The sequence below is a fragment of the Parambassis ranga genome, chromosome 4 (genome assembly GCF_900634625.1).
Source record: "Parambassis ranga chromosome 4, fParRan2.1, whole genome shotgun sequence".
NCBI classification, from domain to species: Eukaryota; Metazoa; Chordata; class Actinopteri; family Ambassidae; genus Parambassis; species Parambassis ranga.
Window position 1 is genome coordinate 5805640 of NC_041025.1, and position 19060 is coordinate 5824699.

The 19060-nt window shown below is 40.9% G+C and overlaps 1 protein-coding gene across 1 annotated transcript; it reads left to right on the forward strand.

The window, feature by feature from the left end:
- The first annotated feature begins 231 nt into the window (after positions 1–231).
- On the forward strand, positions 232–12206 carry LOC114435171 (protein sel-1 homolog 3). Its single transcript, XM_028404779.1, has 24 exons — positions 232–409; positions 1127–1652; positions 1782–1908; positions 2400–2521; positions 2705–2820; positions 3088–3137; positions 3561–3684; positions 3775–3913; positions 4081–4221; positions 4302–4507; positions 4595–4774; positions 6652–6774; positions 6920–7060; positions 7179–7241; positions 7320–7496; positions 7583–7710; positions 8076–8159; positions 8269–8350; positions 8589–8664; positions 8750–8877; positions 9060–9181; positions 9908–10022; positions 10249–10312; positions 10494–12206. Exons 1-24 carry the CDS (start codon positions 353–355, stop codon positions 10730–10732), a joined length of 3330 nt encoding a protein of 1109 aa, XP_028260580.1. The 5' UTR covers positions 232–352; the 3' UTR covers positions 10733–12206.
- The last annotated feature ends 6854 nt before the right edge of the window (positions 12207–19060 follow it).

Here is a 19060-nt window from a genome sequence, read left to right on the forward strand (position 1 = left end):
CTGCACTTTGATGCATTACTCCCATGGAAAGTTTCCTAATAGAATCACAAACAAAATGAATCAAACATTTTTCTTACACAGCAGAGTAAATCCAGCCAAGCCCTGTGGGTACTAGCCCTTTAAAAGTAATTCATGCAAATGAAGTGAACATCAACTTGCAACACCAGTATATCAGGTAATCCTACATTGCATTGGGTGAATGCTCCACAACTGCTACCTCTTTGGAAGTGTGCTGTCAATGAGAGCTGGCATGATTTAATTGAAAAAAAACTTTTGAGTATTGCTGGGATTCAAAAAGAAGCCAAACATTTATTTTATGTTTCACTTCATCTTGAGCCAGACACACTGAGAAATGAATGTGTTTAACTACATCGTTTTTGGATATATCATCTCTGCTTCTGTTCTGATGGTAAACAGCTTTATTACACTTTATTGTTCTGATGTATTTGTTTTCATTTTCTTTGAAGCGTTAAATTGGTATCTTCGCAGATCCACTCCTCTGCTCGGTTTTGTAGCACAGTTTCAGCTGGTTGTTGTTTGTGTGTTTTGGTTCTCTCTCACCACTGTCCTGGATACTTTCTACTACAAGCACAATCGCTTGTTAAAAGCAAGTGCTGGATGTTCTGCCTTGACCACCAGTAAACACAACTCTTAGAGTATTGTTATTTTTAACTCTGTTCCACTTCCATATTAACTGCATGTAGTGCCCACTTGTAGGGTGATGCAGGAAGTACATTTCTTAAAATCTGATCTGTCCTCAGTATAATGTTTTCATATGGCTATTTAATGAAGAAATAACTAAGATATATTAGCTATATTGATTGTCATCTTTGGTAGATTGCACAGACGTGCATCCACAGCAATGGTTTGTTCTTCAGAAAGAACAGACTGCAGAAAGCTATAATAGACCGTTCAGAATCAAGTGTTCAACACAGTCATGTAAAACACAGGTTCTAGTTGTAGCAGGCAGCTGAAGCTCAAATAAAATGAAATTGTCCACTGCCGGACACAGTAACAACTAGCTGGTGAACAGAGAGGAACATTAATGTGATTTGTTTGACAGAAAGTGATTGTGTGGCTTTTTCCCTTACACTCTGTGTTTTTCAATTTCTTTCACTTCTCCCAGGGACAGTGTGTGTTACAAGCTTTTTTAACACAGAGTGGGGAGACCCTGCCTGAAAATTTCATCGGGTTTGACTCAGTCCCTGACAAATTGCTGGATGGCTCAGTGGTCCGGGTGCGGTATCAGTGCTTCAGGCCATGTCAGCTTACAGTGGAGGTAGTGGTGTCCACATTAAGGAAGACAGATCTAGTAGTCTTCAGAAGAAAATGGATCAGCAGTGCACCCGGAGTCTACAGGATCCACCAGGTGCTGCTCAGATTGCCTCCGTCTGTTTCATATCAACAGGACTTTTTCAACAGGAACGTTTTGGACACCCAGAATGCAACAGTTCGTGCTTGGCTGGACTATTTAATAAATGGCAGTGAACATGGCACATACCACAGCTCCGTGTTGAGCATTTATAAAGTGCTAGAGATAATGCCACTCTCTGAGCGGCCAACTAAACTTCCCACTGGGTGCCCGTCATGGTCTGCTCAACTGATGTGGCAAATGATCAGCAACAGAATCCATCAGTGTCCACAGGAGTCAGGTCAGCCCCGTAATCACATTGTCATTTTCTCTGCATGTTATCTCATGGTTATCTCCAAAGCTTTTACAGCAAACATGAAAATGCTGTTTGTGAACATATTTTTTTTTGCCGTGTCACTTGTACACACAGATGTAATCGAAATGCTAAAGTTCCCTTTGGCAAGCACTGGTGAGCACTTTGGAGTGGTCCACAGGTTCCAGCCTTTCATCGACAGATCCCTGGAGAGAACTCGTCTTCATGCTGTGGCACAGCCCAGGTTGGATTTCTGATTTACTTAATATTAGCTGGAATTTATTCTGTATGAAGTTCAGCCACACAGCATGACAGAGACTTCCTGCAGGGCATCCAAATGTTGAATCAGGCGCTTAAGAAAAAACAGAGCTTTTACATGTTAAATAAAGGTGGACAGCAGCACGTATTGCCTTTAGATAAACAGTGTGTAATGCAAGTGGTTTGTGTTGCTATCGGCAGATTGACAGGCCACAGGTCAGTGATTGTTTCTTTTTCTAGTTCGGGCATCTGTTAGAACACACTCCACTTTTTAGTTTTACTTCACTGTCTTTATGAATGACTTTACAAGCTTCACCAAGCCTCTTCACCCGAGCATATAAGCTTTTTATTTACGGTCAATGAAAGACAGCCAGGTCAGTCATTTTTAGCAGACAGTGCAGCGTTTTAAATTCAACCCCACGCTTGAGTGGCCAAAGAAATGATTTGTCAAATCATGTTTCGTTGCTTGGTTTTCAGCGTCACCTTATCTGTGTGGATCTACCTACTGAAATGGTGTCACACAAAGCACTGCGGGATCATCCATCATGTTGATGGGAAAAATTCATACGACTCTGTTCTGATACACCTTACAGAAACAGGTGGGTCACAGCAGCTTTTGTGTACATCTGATACCAGTTAGGGGGATAACACTTAGGTATCATGAGATGATTGTGAGTGATGATGTGTGTTTTGTGAGACCGTGGAACAGACTGTGTAATGTATTAATAAAGAGTTTTGGATCTCCTGCTGTGAAATATATGACTGTCATATATCCTGTCCAGGAGACATCATAATTCAGACACGTGTGACAACAGGAGAAGATGAAGCATTCCAAGCCACACTGGGGTTGCCCCTGTGGAAATGGATTAGATTAGACTGTTACATACAGGACTCAAAGGTATAGCCCCGCAGCATGCGCCTCTTGGTGGTGGGATAAAGAACAGAAATTAAAATCAAGCTTGGGGCAACGTCTTATACTCATCCTTTCTCTTCAGAGTTTCCTTAGCTTTTGTTTTCTTCTGGAACAGCTGTAGGATCATGAAAGATGGTTCCTTTCCAGATGAGAAACTCAGTGATTGTGCAGTTTGTTCTCAGAGTGTTGGAGTGGTTCACAGCTGAGTAATCCCCCTCCCCCCCCCCCATTTTCTCATTTTCTCATTTTTAGGTGATCCTGGATGCTACGTGGGATGATGACGTCCACAAATTTGTGTTAGAGTAAGATGAGTTTTTCCTGTGAAATTATAAGAAAAGTAGTCTACTTCTTTACTTGAGACGCTGCATTTTCCTGCAGAATCTGAACATACTAATGGCAACAGTATGGTGGCACAAGAAGTGAATAATAACACTTCATGTAGAGATGTTAAAGTGAAACATTTGTACAATATTTTGTTCACCTATCTTGCTTTGAATATTGCTTGTATGGTTGCTCAGTAGAAAGCTTCAAGCAGCTCTAAGCAACACATTTCTAAAGCATAATCATTTAATATACTACTAAAGGTTTAACTTTATAGTAGTAGTGTCCGTTGTGTTACAGTCTTTTTTACACTTACTGACTGGTATGACACAGCATGTAAAGTCACATCTGTACAGAGGAGTGTATTTTAAGTGCTGGTTTGAGTGGTATTGAATATCTGACAGATTTTCAGACAGTATCCATTTTGATGACACTGATGGATACTTTGTGATTGGAGGCAGCAAATATATGCCTGGCATCAAAGGGTATTTTGGACCTGTCAAATATCACCGTTTTGGACCCAAGGAGGTAAAGTGTATATTTTCTAGTCATCTATCAGGTGTTTTTGTAGCTGTTCAGTGACCGTTGGTCTCAAATACAGTGTTTCTCATGTGACAGGTAAAAAACCAGCTTCACCCTGGGTCAGTTCCTCGTGAGCTGGAGAGGGCTCATCAGGAGTGTCTGGAAATTAGAGCATTTACGAAGGCTTTTCTGCAGGAAGTGACTGTGAGTCACCTTCTGTCTCAAGCCAACAGAGGTGAAATATTCTTGTGATACATTCTATTAAGGCAGTGCTGCAGCTATTCTGCAGGGTGGAGTGTTGTACAGATGCAATATTGGTAGTGTCAATACAACAAGTACACACCTATAGAGAACAGTAGGAACATTGTTAACAGGCTTCTTTTTTCTGTTGACTGACTCCAGATGTTTGTGCCCCTGATTTCTCTCGATTGTGGGGTTGGGCAGGAGAAAAAAACTGCGTGCAAAGATGGACGTGGGAGACACATCTTAAATACAGAACGCTTTTTGATTACCTGCAAACAAAAGAGGAAGAAATCATAACAGGTGCTTTGGTTCAGCACCATCTCCCATGTGTAACATGTACCTTGGTGTAAAATAAACTCACAGCTATCCTTTTCCTGTAGGATCCGTGAATATAAAGCACCTCAGGACCATTTTGTTCGAGCTGGCAGTGGGTCCCCTTTTCCCTGTGGATAAGGCACAAATGAAAATCACATACAAATCAATGTCTTTTTTACAAGCGTCTTCCTGCTTTGGAAACCACAGAGCGTCTCTCCTGCTGGCCACCATCCACCTCTCTGGCCTGGGAGGATCAGTCAATCAACAGCAGGTAGGGTCAGTTCCTTCTTTGTATCTTAATTCTTTATCACATGTAAAGTCCCTATATAGTAATGACACTGACCCCCGTGTGTTTCAGGGTCACGTCTATAGTTTGATCGGCGCCTCGGGTGATGACCGCTTTGCCCTGATGCATGCAGGGTACAAACACATGCAAGGAATTGATGGATTTCCTAAAGACATGGACATGGCTTACAGCTATTATTCCAATGTTGGGGCACAGAGCAACATTGACAGCACCAGGACTCATGGAAATAAGGTATATTGTCACGACCCTGTGTTTCTTTTTGGATTAGTTTTCCTTGTTTTGGGTTTTTAGTTTAGTCTGTGTTCAGTTATTGTTGTTTTATTGTAGTTCTAGGGCCAGTGTTTTGTCTCTCTGGGTTTTTGTTTAGTTCTTGTGTCTTGTTGTCCTTGTGGTGTTTGTCTTGCCTGTCCTAGTCCTGTCCTTGTGTTTTGTCTCATGTTTTACTTCCTGTGGTTTCCCTGTGTGATTACCTGCTCCTCCCTAATGTGTCTCACCTGTGTCTCTTTGTCTTGCCTGCTCCTTGTGTACTTAGTCTGCGTCTTCCCTGCACTTGGTGCCAGTTTGTCTTCATGCTTAGACTCTACGACTCTCAGGTTTTTACCATACCATGCTATGACTTTGCCATACTTTAGTCAGTCTCCTTTTGCTTTGCCTTTTGGACCATGCCAAGTGTGATTTTTAGTTTTGCATTGTTTTGCCCTCCTGGCCTGTAATGAAAGACTGCCTTTGATTTTTAAACCGCTTTGTGTTCTGCACCTGTGTCCACTCCACCATACAAACCCTGACATATATTTTATCGCACAAATCATGGATTAATGATTCGTGATGCTTTATATAATTATGTGACATGTGATATTAATGGAAACATAGTGGAAGAAAAATGTTGAATTGGTTTATAGATAGAACATGATATGACTTGTTGTTGCATTAAAACGTGCTCATTTGCAGACAATTAGATTAATACAACTGTCACAGTCATATGCACAGCGCAAAAAAAAATCACACACAGAAGCATTGGTACATGCATATATACTGTACACATGTGTGCAGGCAAATGACAGCAGCGTTACAAAACTTACTCCCTCTAAAATATGATTAATGATGTGTTCACTGGTCCAGAGAAGGCTGCAGTACAGAGCGAACAGAAGGGTCTTAAATCTTCATTTAAAAATGGGAATGAGTTAGCCGTCCTGATGAATAGAGGAGAGCACTCCAAAGATAAGGAGCCCCCTGTGAGAAAAGGCTGCTAGCCACAGATTTCCTGTTTATGACGTGTATACAAGCTGCATCTGATGAACAGAGGTGCATGAAAGGACCTTGCTGTGTGCTCCAGCGTGAATAAGCAGGCAACTGTTCTCAAGTCTAGTTGAAAAAAAAAAGCCTGAAAATTGAATCTGGGCCTACGGCGTTTTGACCAAGTCAGAAGTTTCACAGATCTAAAGAAGATGATAGCACAGTATTGCTCCAGTCCTGATTACAACCAAAGACAGCCTTTCTTTTTTCTTTTCTTTCTTTTCTTTTTTTTGTGTTGCTTTAAAGTGTACAAGCTGTGTGGTCAGTTAAAAAAAGGTAATGTCAAGTAATTTTGAGTGCCAACCAGGATTTAACACTGTGTGTAAACAGGTGTGGGGTTGTTTACTTGTGCTGTCAATCTAAATTTATCAAACCACAGCTACCCTGTCCTGATTAATCAGATAAGGGGTAAAACGTTAAATAAATACTGGTTAGTGTCTTTGTGTGTGTGTGTGTGTGTGTGTGTGTACAGAGTCATGTCTCTTGTGTCTTAGCTGACACATGTGGACACCTGTGTTGTTTTAGTTCACTGTCTCACTCTCTCATTGTGTTGATTTTCAATGCAGCACACATTTTTACTGAGAAAAAGCTTTGAGAGCTCACAGTGCACCGCCTGACAAACACAGTTAGCAACTAGCTTTTGAAGTTAGTGGAGGTTTCAGCAGCTAAAGAGTCAGATATTCACTGCAGAAACTGGTATAGACCAAAGTAGAGCTAAGAGTTGTAACAGTTCTTGTGGTAACATAAACATTTAATGTATGAATGAAAATAACATTTTACCCTGTTAAAGATTCTGCTTGTGTTTTTCTTTAAAGCAATACACACCTGACCACATTTATCTAAACAATGAAGAGGATTTAAGGCTGGTGATACATGAAACCAGTGATGTCTTTCAGTTTCTGAAGTTCCAAGCGGAGAGAGGTGACATTGAATCTCAGGTATGTGTGTGTGATGTATAGAACTAATGTATTTTTGCTCTGGAAGGTGTAGGAAACCTCAGAAAGGGTTCAGTCTTTCTTTGTTGTCAGCTGAGTAGCCGAGTCAGTGTGTAGAACGGGCTAATAAAAACTCTATTAACTTTAGAAACGCATGGGAACAATGCTTTACTGGGGACAAAGTGGAGTCTCCAAAGACATAGTGAGCGCGGTGAAGTGGTTTGAGAGAAGTGCTATGCAAATGAAGGATCCCTCTGCGATGTACATCTACTCCATCCTGCTGCTGAAGGTTCTGTGAGATTAACAAAACACCTATTTTACCATTGAATTGGACAGTGGATATTTTGTGTGTGTGCATTGTCTGTTTTGACAGATATTGATTTGCTGATTGATGTTGATTCTTTCAGGGCCAGGGAGTGAAAAGAAACTACACCCGAGGCGTTGAGCTGCTGAAAAAAGCAGCAGCGATGGTGAGTGTGTAGTGATCAATGGTTGTGTTTACAGTATGTGAGTTCACTGAAGACCAGTGTCTTATTTTCCCGCTTTAGGGCTCAATTAATGCCTTGAATGGCTTGGGCTGGTACTATGGGATTGTATTGAACGACCACAGAAATGCAGTGAAATACTTCCAACAAGCTGCTTTAAATGGGAGTGATGATGGGATGTACAACCTGGGAGTTTATCATCTCAGTGGAAAGAACCCGGACAGACCGTGGAGGAATGAGGTTCGATTTTCACATCTAGAAAAACGTAGTACTGTCACTGTCCAGGTGCGATCAGGGAGCTGATGTATTTTCCGTTTGAACAACAGAGTGCAGCGTTTGAGCAGTTTCTGAACGCGTCCCGGTTTGGTCATGTGTCTGCGTCTGTGGAGGCAGCTTGGTACCTTTCGACAGGAAGCCTGGAAGGGGTGTCTCAGGATGTGGAGAGGGCTGTGATGTAAGAGGCTTTCATTAGCTTGGTGAAGGAAGCTTTGTTACGGGCTGTTGCACTGTAGCCTGCAGCCTGGTGGCATCTAATTTCAATGACAGTGGCTAATTCAAGGTCAGAACCCAGTATTTGCATATCTAAAAATAAGGGACACTGTCACCGCATTATTGTCTGGCACTTGGAGGGTTTGCTTACCAACTTCTTTCCTCTGGTGTCTCCTGAATTTAAAAAAGCTCCACCTGCAGCTGTTGGCACTTTTTTTTAGACTGACCTTAACAAATCTGAAACTATTTTTAGACCATGTTAATATTTCCCGTTTATGCGAGGTAAATGATATTCCATAATTCATCAGCCTTCCTTTACCCTCTGTGCAGAATGCTAAAAAAGGTATGTGAACATAGCGGACACCTTGGATTTATGATCAGAGAGGCTCTTCAGGCCTACCTCCAGGACTCTCGGTAGGGACATTTATTTCAATTACTTTTCAATTGTCCACATTTAATCTTTTCTCTTGTCAGCACTATTCGTCTTTGCTTCTTCACATTTGTTTTATTGTATTGCCAACAGGCAGGAAGCATTTGTGAAATATGTTTTGGCAGCTGAAACTGGTCTGGGTTTGGCCCAGAGCAATGCAGCACACCTGTGTGAGGTAAACTCTTTAACCCTTTGTGTCTGTGTTATGCAGAACACAGTTGGATCGGATTTTAAGCACACCTCTGTAATCAGTGTCTTATAATATGATGGCAGCTGGTGAACACACTACACATAATTTCTGCATACCAGAAAAAGAAAAGCAGAAATCCAGAGGGAAATTATAAGCAGTTGATAACATAACCTTCATCAGTGCTGTGCTCATTCTCACTGTGAACTCATTCTCCCTAATGCAGGAACTGAATCTCACATATGATTGTCAGTGGAGATATCATAACCACTCTATATTGAACCATGATCCCCATCCATCCGGTGAGTCCATCACATTTCATTTTTGCTTTAACCTCGCTCTCTCCCTGTCAGTCACTGAACAGCAAGTATTTATCTTCTTTTACAGCTCTGTTGAAAATGGGAGACTACTACTACTACCACTATTCCTTCTCCAGCACACAAGAGGACTCATTATCCCTGGCTGAGCAGGCCATATCAATGTATAGCAGAGCAGCTCAAGCAGGCAGCCCTCAGGTGACAGATTTACTTGCGCTGTAATCTCATCACCCTATGATAAACTTAATTAAACTTCCACGGCTCAGGCCCACTGCAATAAAAACAACAAACAGCATTATACAGTGTTATTATTTGGAGACTTTCTGAGTGAATAACCCATCAGCCTCCTGTTATGACTTTATTTCCACTACCGCTCACAGGGAATGTACAACTTGGCTGTTTTGGTACAACAAGGGCACAATCTTCCACCGAGCATCTCTGGCTTGTTTAAAGTGTCACGCCGCGACGAGCTGCATACTGTGATGGAGAAGATCCTAAATAGGTAAACACAATTATTAGTGATGTCAGTGTAGTCTAGGGCAATCCAAGACAGCATTCATTTTTTGATGTTATGTCTGTAGGTTAAAGATGAAACAGTAACCTGATAGATTAGTGCACAGACCAACAACAGAGTCCGCAAATGGTTGAGGATGGGTGGATGTTCACCTTGATCCTAGCAGGGGTTTGCATCCTCAGACACTGTTTGATTAAGTTCAGGCTTCAAACAGGTGAGAAATACAAGGTGAATAGCACCCAGGCTATTTTACATGACATGACTGCAGAAAGGTGCTGGCTACATAAGCACTGGTTTCCTTTTTCTTACTGGACTTAAAGACTAGGGACAGGTGAAAACAGCTAAAATCTCACTTTTATTTTTGGGCTCCAATATAGTGTAATACACTAAATAGCGAATGATGGGCTGGGCTCTTGGACAGAGCAAAGCCAGCGCAACCATCTGCTTCCATTCGTTGTTCTATGCTAAGCTAACTGGCTGCTGGCTTTATGTTTCACATAAAAACACAAAAGTGGTGTCGATGTTCTTTTCTGATTTGTAGCATGACCACATATTTGTTTCAAAATGCCACATTTATTTCAAGCAGAGTCACTGTAACACATTGTGCTGGATCCAACAGTCAAAGCTGTACGTTCAGTGTTTTTTTTATGTATGAAGGCTGATGTAGTTACTGTTCTTATGTGTAACCCAGTTTCCCTGCTTTTGTCTCCTCAGATGTGTACAGACCGGAGATGAAGAGGCAATAACTCCCTGTTCTTTAGTTCTGCTCGGACTCCAGATGGGTAAAGCCTTGAGGAGAATGACTCAGAACGGTGCACAGCTCCTCTTGGTAGGCATGCTGTGATCAGCTCTTACTGTTTATAAAACAGGAAAAACTTAACACACCATACAGTATATTGTCCTCTGATAATTTGATCTGTCTTTAATTATTGAAATGTGTGAAAATGCATATCGGACTTTGATCATGAATAAGACATTAAAGCCATTAAAGGCTGCTATTTTAAAAAAAGAAAAAGTGATGACTTATTTAAATCATTCTACCTATTTCTCTATAGGCATATGCATCTCTTCTTGCTGTTCTTGTCATCATTGTCATTATGCCTCTGCAGTGCTGTCTGGGTAAGTACTGTATTGCTTACCACTGCACTCCCATTTGAATGTTATCACCACAAGATGGTGCAATTTCCCCATATATCAGTTTCAGCTCTGTAACATGTATTTAAAGGTAAGCTATGTCAGGCCATTGCCATGGAAAGTATCCTTATGTCTTTTCATCCTCCTCCTCTCTGAATTAACACAGAACACAGATGTCTTGTGACTGCACTGAGGACAAGAACACCATCTATCAGCCAAGATGCTGTGGACGTAAACAGAGAGCAAGATGGCACCATGGGAAGAACCTACAGAGCGGCAGGGAATCTATGGCTTAGCATACTGAATGGCGAGCAGTGGCTCCGTCAGGCCAGCGATTTGGCTGTGACTCTGTCGGCTGTGTGCCTGTGTGCTTTCTTGACCACACTCCTCTATCATCTCTTATGACATACAATACCCAGCACAGTGATCCAATAGCCACAGCACAACCCTCAGACACCACATAGTGTAAAAGCATAGATTTAACATATGAGTTAGAGAACTGTTTGAGTGACTCATTTTAAGGACAGAAAGGAGAGGGGAGATGGTCAGGATGTGAGTGTTCTGCTTTATCTGAGTGGAGATAACGTTTCCTCGGTAACCATTTTCCATTGTCATGTTTGTGGAAACACTTATCATGGAGATCATTTAATTAATGCTGAGTCTGACTTACAGTTTATATTGTCTTAAGGATGTGGTGCCAATGAAAGTGCCAAGGAAGCAGAGTAAACCTTCTCTTATGTCACGGCGACACAATAAAAATAGGATTGTGGATTATTAAAAAGCAAAAATTGGGCCCAGTGATGGAGCTGTGTTCTTATAAGTCAACCATTAAGGCTTGTGCCCAGTCCTATCAGTGACATGTTGATAATAAAAGTCTCACAGGAGGTAGGACATGCTAGTCGATGCCAATTAAACGTTTTGTCTGGTATCAAGCCAAAGCAATGGAATTCCACATTTTTTATTGATTTAGTCTCCTGTTGGGCAGGTGCTCCAGGTCAATACAAAAGATAAGACAATATCAGCTGTACCAAACGCTAGGAAGGAATTTACAGTATCAGTGAGGGACACTTTAAATCCAGCTTCAAGGTCCTTGTTGGGGTTTTAGTCAAAAAGTAATGTTTCTCTGTGGTGCTGTTGTTTCTGAAAGATAACAAAATTGGCAAAAACAAATATGAGCAGTAGACAGTGTTACTCAGTTGGTAACAGTTATTTAAAGCCCTTGGTGACTGTTGTGATGATGTGCAGTTTATAGCTGGCATTCATGGAGCTGTCATTAGTTAAATAAGGAGTTTTACAGTGTAAACAGCACTCTGTGGAGCTGCTTCAGTTTAGAGTGACGTCTGTATATAATTTGGGGATGGACTAATGATCTCTCTCTTCTTCCTTTAACCCTGTCCAAGAAGTCGTCTGTCTCTGTCTTTAAAGGGGCCCAAATAAAACAACACTGTACTGTGGCATCCTCCAGTGTGGTATTTACAGTACAGGTCTCTCTATTCTTCTGAAATTCACCAGAAAAGAAAATCATTTTAAAGTGAGTACCCAAAGGTCTCATTAGTTTACTCAAGCTAAAAACCATCATGCTCACTCATTTGCATGATTTTTGTTTAGCCCGTGTAATATGTTTGTAGCTAAAGGGGATGGAGAAAACCCATTTGTTTTTCTACATAGTTCCCTCCTACATTACACCCTTAGCTCAGTGGTAATGGACCATAGGAAAGCGGAACCTCGTGTCCATGTAATGAGAACTGTAAAAACCATCACCTTCTAACTCTTGTTTACTATGTTTATGATATTTAATTAAAAAAACAAATGTTAACGTATTGTTTTTCCAGCCAACTTTTAAGTTGCTGTAACATCATCTTCTCAGCTGGGTCTGCCCTTTCACCCTTCCCTGTTACTCATTGACTTCATGTTATCATTTCATGGCTAAAATAAATTGATTTACTGACTATACAAGTGCTTCATTAGGATCTTTAGTGAAGTCAGTTTGATAGTGTTGGTGTGGCTCAGGACACAGTCAAACTACACACCTAAAAATCTTTGTTCTTTTTACAAATCTCAATAGAAAATCTCATATTTGATGATGTGATTCACTTTGAGGAAGAGAATTTGAGTGATTTAGTGATTTGATACCAGGTTGATTAATGTGACCTTGCAATGTTCACATAGTGTACTGTGGCAAATGGACACTGATCAACTAATGATTTATTTCCAGCTAAATTAAACTCTCACTGAACCCTCACTGAAATATGTGACGGTTGTGGAGGAATACACACTTTTAGCAGTAGGCATTCTTCAGAAAAAAAACTAATATTTGATTTGTGTGGTGAATGTTTCGAAAGTCCTGTGGTTTCTCACCAGCTATCATCTCGTTTTCACGCAACGTCCGAATCAGGAGGACAATGGCCTATAATGGTCAACGAGGTCACGTCGAAAATGGTCCAGACCGTCTTTACCCCATGCTCTGGAATACACGCACAGTTACAAGCTCAAGATAAGGGATAGCATGCATGCATGCAGCTTTATCCTGTCTAAAAATAACACGAATGCCTATGAAACCTCTGCTGGACATCTGTAATGAGCATATGGTACCCCCTGTTGAGGTGATAAAAGCAAATAAAAACAAGGCTATAAATGCAACAAAGATTCTACCTCATGTTCAGCATCATATGAAGCTTCTCTATTTCAATTATTATGCAAAGTTAACACCATGTTCTGCTGCGGGCTACGTTTGTATTTACTGTAAGTGTGTGACTGTATTTTAAGTGAGCTATACCTTTGATGTTCTACACAGTATTTGATGAGTTTGTATGTAGCTGCTCATGCATCACATTTCAATTTTTATTTCTAAAACCAAACAATGAGACTGTGCCACTCTGTATATCACTAGACCAAGAGACCAACCAGCATGTGATGCTTGAAGTTAAGAGTTGAGATGTTGTTGTAAGCCTCAACAGAAGCACTCTGTTAGTCAGTGTGCAGTGTTTAAACCAGTGTATTGTTAGCTGTGCAGCATCACACTTTCAGAGAATCTGTGCATTTGACCCTTAGACCTGGCAGACCTGAAGGTGAGGCAGAGTCAGAGGCTGCTGGACGCAGGGATAATTTGTGCGAACAGTTGAGTCAGGGAATGAGAAATAGCACAACGTGAAATAAATCAAGAATGTTATCAGTGTGTCTGGTGCCGTGCAGAACAAGCTATTGAACAAGCTTTTTTACATAGTATCAACAATGATACCAGCCCTGAGTCCTGACTGACTCAAGGTCAGTGTAGCACTTAGCCTAAAACTGTCATCAGCTAGCAGAGTACTGAATGTTCTCAGCACACTCTGTGCTGCCTCCAGGGTAAAACATGTCACTTTGTTACACACGCACTTTGTTACAATAACTTAAACAGAGAGGGATTTTCTTCACATGAGTTCTAATGCATCGATGGCGATCACTGGCAGCGTGTTCGCTGCTTACTAGGAATCATGACTGTGTGGGGGGAGGGCGATTAGCCGGGAAGAGGTGTTTGTCAGGGAGGCCGCTTACTGGAAGCTCTGGTGTCGTTGTTTTCAGTTGGGTTTGATGAATCTAGCGTGTGTGTTTGCTTTTCACCTTGTTCCTTCAGTATAAAATGTGGTTCACAGTATCTGATCCTACTCAACCCAGAGGTCAAACAACCTTTAAATATAAAGATTACTTGAATGCATAAGACTTGTAAATACAGCATTTAGATAAAACATTAATTTAATATATGAGTTTATTCTGTTTTTTTGAAGAGAGACAGAATAACATTTAGTAATATGCTTTTTTTGTTATTAAAAGTGCAGAACTTTATTAGTCACTCTGCCCACGACACCGCCACAAATTTGACCCTTTGCCAACACACAGGAACGTGATGTGTTTTTGCCTGTAGCTGTAGCTCCTCCATACTTCCAGTGTGGATGAAACTTTATGGTCATGCTGCATATCTGACTGAGATTGACACAGATGGATATGCTGATATGATACAGTCACTGCGCCACCTACTGGAAGGAGGACCTGTTTTTTGTATGTGTGTTTTGGTGTCCTCCTCTGCTCATGACGGTAACAGGTGAGAGAATCCCGCAGACCGCAAGTAGTGCGAGGGTCCTGGATTATCACTGGATTGTTATTTTCTGCATGTTAATGTATTGTAGATTCACAATATTTTGGCATAGAGCAGTGACTCAACCTTTCCCTGCCAGCTGCCAACATGCTTTTTATTAAAAAAAAACATGTTCTTCCTCCAGTCTTTGATATAATTGGGCTATGCTGACACTGGAGACATTTTGACATTACACAAAAAAAGAAGACAAATGGAGCGAGTAATCCATGACAGCCGCATGTATAACACCTGTCCAGCTTTCAGGGCACAGTGTCTAAACCTTCTATCATATTACAGAACACATGGTCTACACACTCCAGAGGCAAAAACCTTGACAATAAAATCTGATTGTGTCCGAGTTTATTGTGTGTGTGTAGTTGGCTGCTGCGGACCTTCACCTGTCTGCATACTGGCCTGCTGTAAAACCATCTGAACTACTGTTGATAATCAGAATAACACTGCTTCCAACAGACTGTTGGTGAAGTGGCTGTTCATGCTATGAGCAAAAGGATGCACTGTATCTACACTTCACAACATTCAACAACAACTTTAAGTCAGATAGGTATGTGTTCTTTCAAGTTGCCCTACACTGCAAACACATCACTGGTCCTCTAACTTGGGATGGAAGAAGTTCCACCTTTATCATATTTAAATATCACTTTATATGAGGTCATCTGTATCTGCTTTATTGCTCATCTGTGCTCAGTGTGCTTTCATTATTGGTAGTGTTGCCCAGTGCAGCATTAATTCACAACAAGGACTGTCAAATGGATCTATAATTTTTTAATACGATTGCAAATGTACAGAGCAGCTATAAAAGCTGCAAATAATTGCTGATGTTTCTGCTGGACAGTTTTTTTCACATGTTACAAGTTTCATCACTGAGGTATTGAATAAACATGTATTTAAAGGTGTGGTCATTGCTCTCTATGCTGTAGAGTTCAAGTCCACCAGCAATAAGTAACCAATTGCTTCTTGGAAGAAGTATTGAACAGCACAGAAAGTGACCTCAGTTCAGAGAATGTGATAAGTTAGACACAACATGGCATCTGCATTATTGTTTAGAGCCAGACCAGATGTATTGCCCTCAGTTGCTTATTAAAGATGGCAAGTTTTATTATAATGATCGACCTTCAGTGTTGAATTTTATTCAGTTTATTGCACGCTGGCATAGAAAAATGTTATGCTGCTGTTATGTTTTTATTTTTAACCTTGGCCAAATCTATAATTACACTTGTATACCTTAATTAATAAGCCGAGCAAGAAAATACGATTTAAAAAAACCATGCCAGACCTATTCTTTGGAACAGTGAACAGTGCCATATTTTTGCAAAATGTCATATTATTATAACAAATATGATGAATGGCACACAGAATATCGGAGAAGGGTTTGAGGCTGCAGGATCGTGATGAAACTGGTGGCTCTTTAACCTTTTTTATCTGCATCGTTCAATATTGTAATATTTACTGTCTAACACAGCGTTGTGTTTTATCTCTTAGTTCAGTTCTATGCTCGGGGCTGACCTGCTTTGCCTTTTGAATTGTGCAAGAACCTGATAGAGGTCTGAAACAGAAATATGACAACATTCTGGAGACCTGAGGATATAATAATGGCTTACACTTTGCCTGAACTCAGAACTCATAATAATGACTGACTAATAACTGCAGTGCACATGAGAGCAGCTGTGTTCAGATGGCCTTCTGCTCTATTGCTATTGTTTGTTTTTGACATCTTAACCCATTTAATCCCAACGGCAACATTTGTTGCCGATCATTTGTTTCAACTTCTGGAAGCTCTAAAAATGTTATTTTGGCTTTGGGCAGCTAATGCAAGCTATCTAATGAAAGAATAGACTGTCTCCAATAAACTGTATCATTTTCATGTAACTAGCCTTAATGGTCACATGACCAGGCCTCTTTGTTTGCTGCCTGCACCTCTCAAAGGAGATGTCTGTCTCAAACTTGTACAAGAGGAAGTAATTAAAATACCTTAATTAACAGTGAAATATTTGGTACATATATTTTGTAAATGGTCTACTACTGATACAGTTCTAAGTTCCAATACTCTCTACTACAGTTGGTATGATATCGTTATATATCTAATAAACCACTTGAAAATCTTATCTCATTGCCTAGTGGAATACGTGGAGAACAGAATACCATAAAAATAATCAATGTAAATCAAAATTATTAACCCATAAAGGTCTGGATTTGGAACCATATTCAAAATAAAAGTGGAAAATCACATTACAGGCTGATCCTCAAGACAAGTCAGAATGAGGCTCAGTAGTGTGTGTGGCCTCCATGTGCCTATATGACCTCCCTTCAACACCTGGACATGTTCCTGATAAGGTGGTGGATGCCCTCCTGAGGGATTTCCTCCCATACCTGGATTAAAGCATCAGTCAGCTCCTGGACAGTCTGTGATGCAACTGGTGGATGACATGATGTCCCAGATGTGCTGATTGGATTCAGGTCTGGGGAACGGGCAGGCCAGTCCATAGCATCAATGCCTTCATCATGCAGGAACGGCTGACACACTTCAGCCACATGAGGCCTAGCATTGTCATGCATCAGAAGGAACCCAGGGCCCACTGCACCCTCATATGGTCTCACAATTGGTCTGAGGATCTCATTCTGGTACCTAATGGCAGTCAGGGTACCTCTGGCTAGCACCTGTGCCTCCAAAGAAATGCCTCCCCACACCATTACTGACCCACTGCCAAACCGGTCATGTTGGAGGATGTTACAGGCAGTAGAACGTTCTCCACAGCATCTCCAGACTCTGTCACGTCTGTCACATGTGCTCAGTGTGAACCTTCTCTCATCGGTGAAGAGCACAGGGCTCCAATGGTGAATCTGCCTCTGCATCTTGGTGTTCGCTGGCAAATGCCAATAACCTGCACGGTGTTGGGCTGTAAGCACAAGCCCCACTTCGGGGGGGCATCGGGCTCTCATACCACCCTCATGCAGTCTGTTTCTGACAGAGCAGAAACATGCATCTTAGTGGCCTGCTGCAGGTCATGTTGCAGGGCTCTGGCAGTTCTCCTCCTGCTCCTCCTTGCACAAAAGAGGAGGTAGCGGTTCCTGCTGCTGGGTTGTGCCCTCTTATGGCCCTCTCCACGTCTTCTGGTGTACTGGCCTGTCACCTGCTGACAGACACAGCAAACCTTCTTGCCACAGCTCACATTGATGTGCCATCCTGGATGAGCTGCACTACCTGAGCAGCTTGTGTGGGTTGTAGGCCCCGCCTCATGCTACCTCTAGGGGTGAGAGCACTGACAAAATGCAAAATTGAGCAAAACATCAGGCAGAAAGGATGAGAACAGAGAAATGGTCTGTGGTCAGCACCTGCACCTGAAGTGTGACTGACTTCACATTGTGTTCTGTAAGTGTTCCCTTTATTTTTTTGAGCAGTGTGTTATACATTATTTCAATTTATATATCTGTAAATTGGTCAAATACTATCATTTGTGTAAGTTTAGACTAGGCAGTTTCCTAAGTATAAAACCTCAATTTTCACCAACATAACCAACATGAAATTAAAAAATATGCACATATTATGTGTTAGGAAGGTCTAAGCAATGAAATACATGCAGTTATTTTGCTGGGAATAATTTGAGATTAAAGGTATTAATTATATTGTGTGTTATTTTACACTGACACAAAAACATATTATACATGTAAAATAAGTGTGAAGCCACAGTGTACCAAAAATCAATTACATATCTGTGCCAGCATTGTCCTCTGCACTGATAAGTGACACTGAGTGATTATTAGTAATACAGCATTTAATAAATACAACAATAAAACACTGTTCTCCTTTTGATCTTTAAGTCCGGCACTTGACGTCCATCAGTGCTCCTTGGCGCAGTGTGGGTGGTGGTGAGGGAGGAGCTGGTACTTTGACTGAGTTCAGAGGACTGCAGTGCATGCAGGACCCTGACAGTGTTTGAGGGCTGTCATTTTTACTGGCTCTAAATGTACTGTGTCCAGACTTTGCATGCTGTATTGTAGATATATGGCTCATTTCCATTTTAAACTGGCGTGTAAGAAAATTTTATTCCATCAAATTATCTCTGAAACAAATCAAGATTTACGTGGATCATGTTTAATTTTAGTTCATTCTGATGTCTCTCTTACAAACTGCTGTTCAAAGGCACATCAGATATGCTACTTTTATAGGAGCTCATTTTCATTTAGCACTATCTTTTGATATATCATGTGAATCACATGAGCTTAATATGAGATAAACTGATTTAAACATTCAGTGAGTATAATTGATATTAAATATTCAGTGAGTATAAATAAGTGTTACCAACATAATCAATCATGTGCAAAACTTCTCATATTCTCCAGCATGGTGGGGACAGACAGTGTTTACTACAGTGCTTAGTGGGGAATCAATTACCACAGCCTGAGTGTGTTACAAAAATTATTGCTTTTAGGCAAGGCAATGCAAGCTTTATTTATATAGCACCATACATACACAAGACAATTCAGAGTGCTTTACATAAGATGAAACATTTTAAAACATTCAGTTTAGAAAGAAAATAAAATCGTAAACAAAATAAAATCATAAAAAACATCAAATAAAATGAGAAAAGTGCAGTTAGGACAGC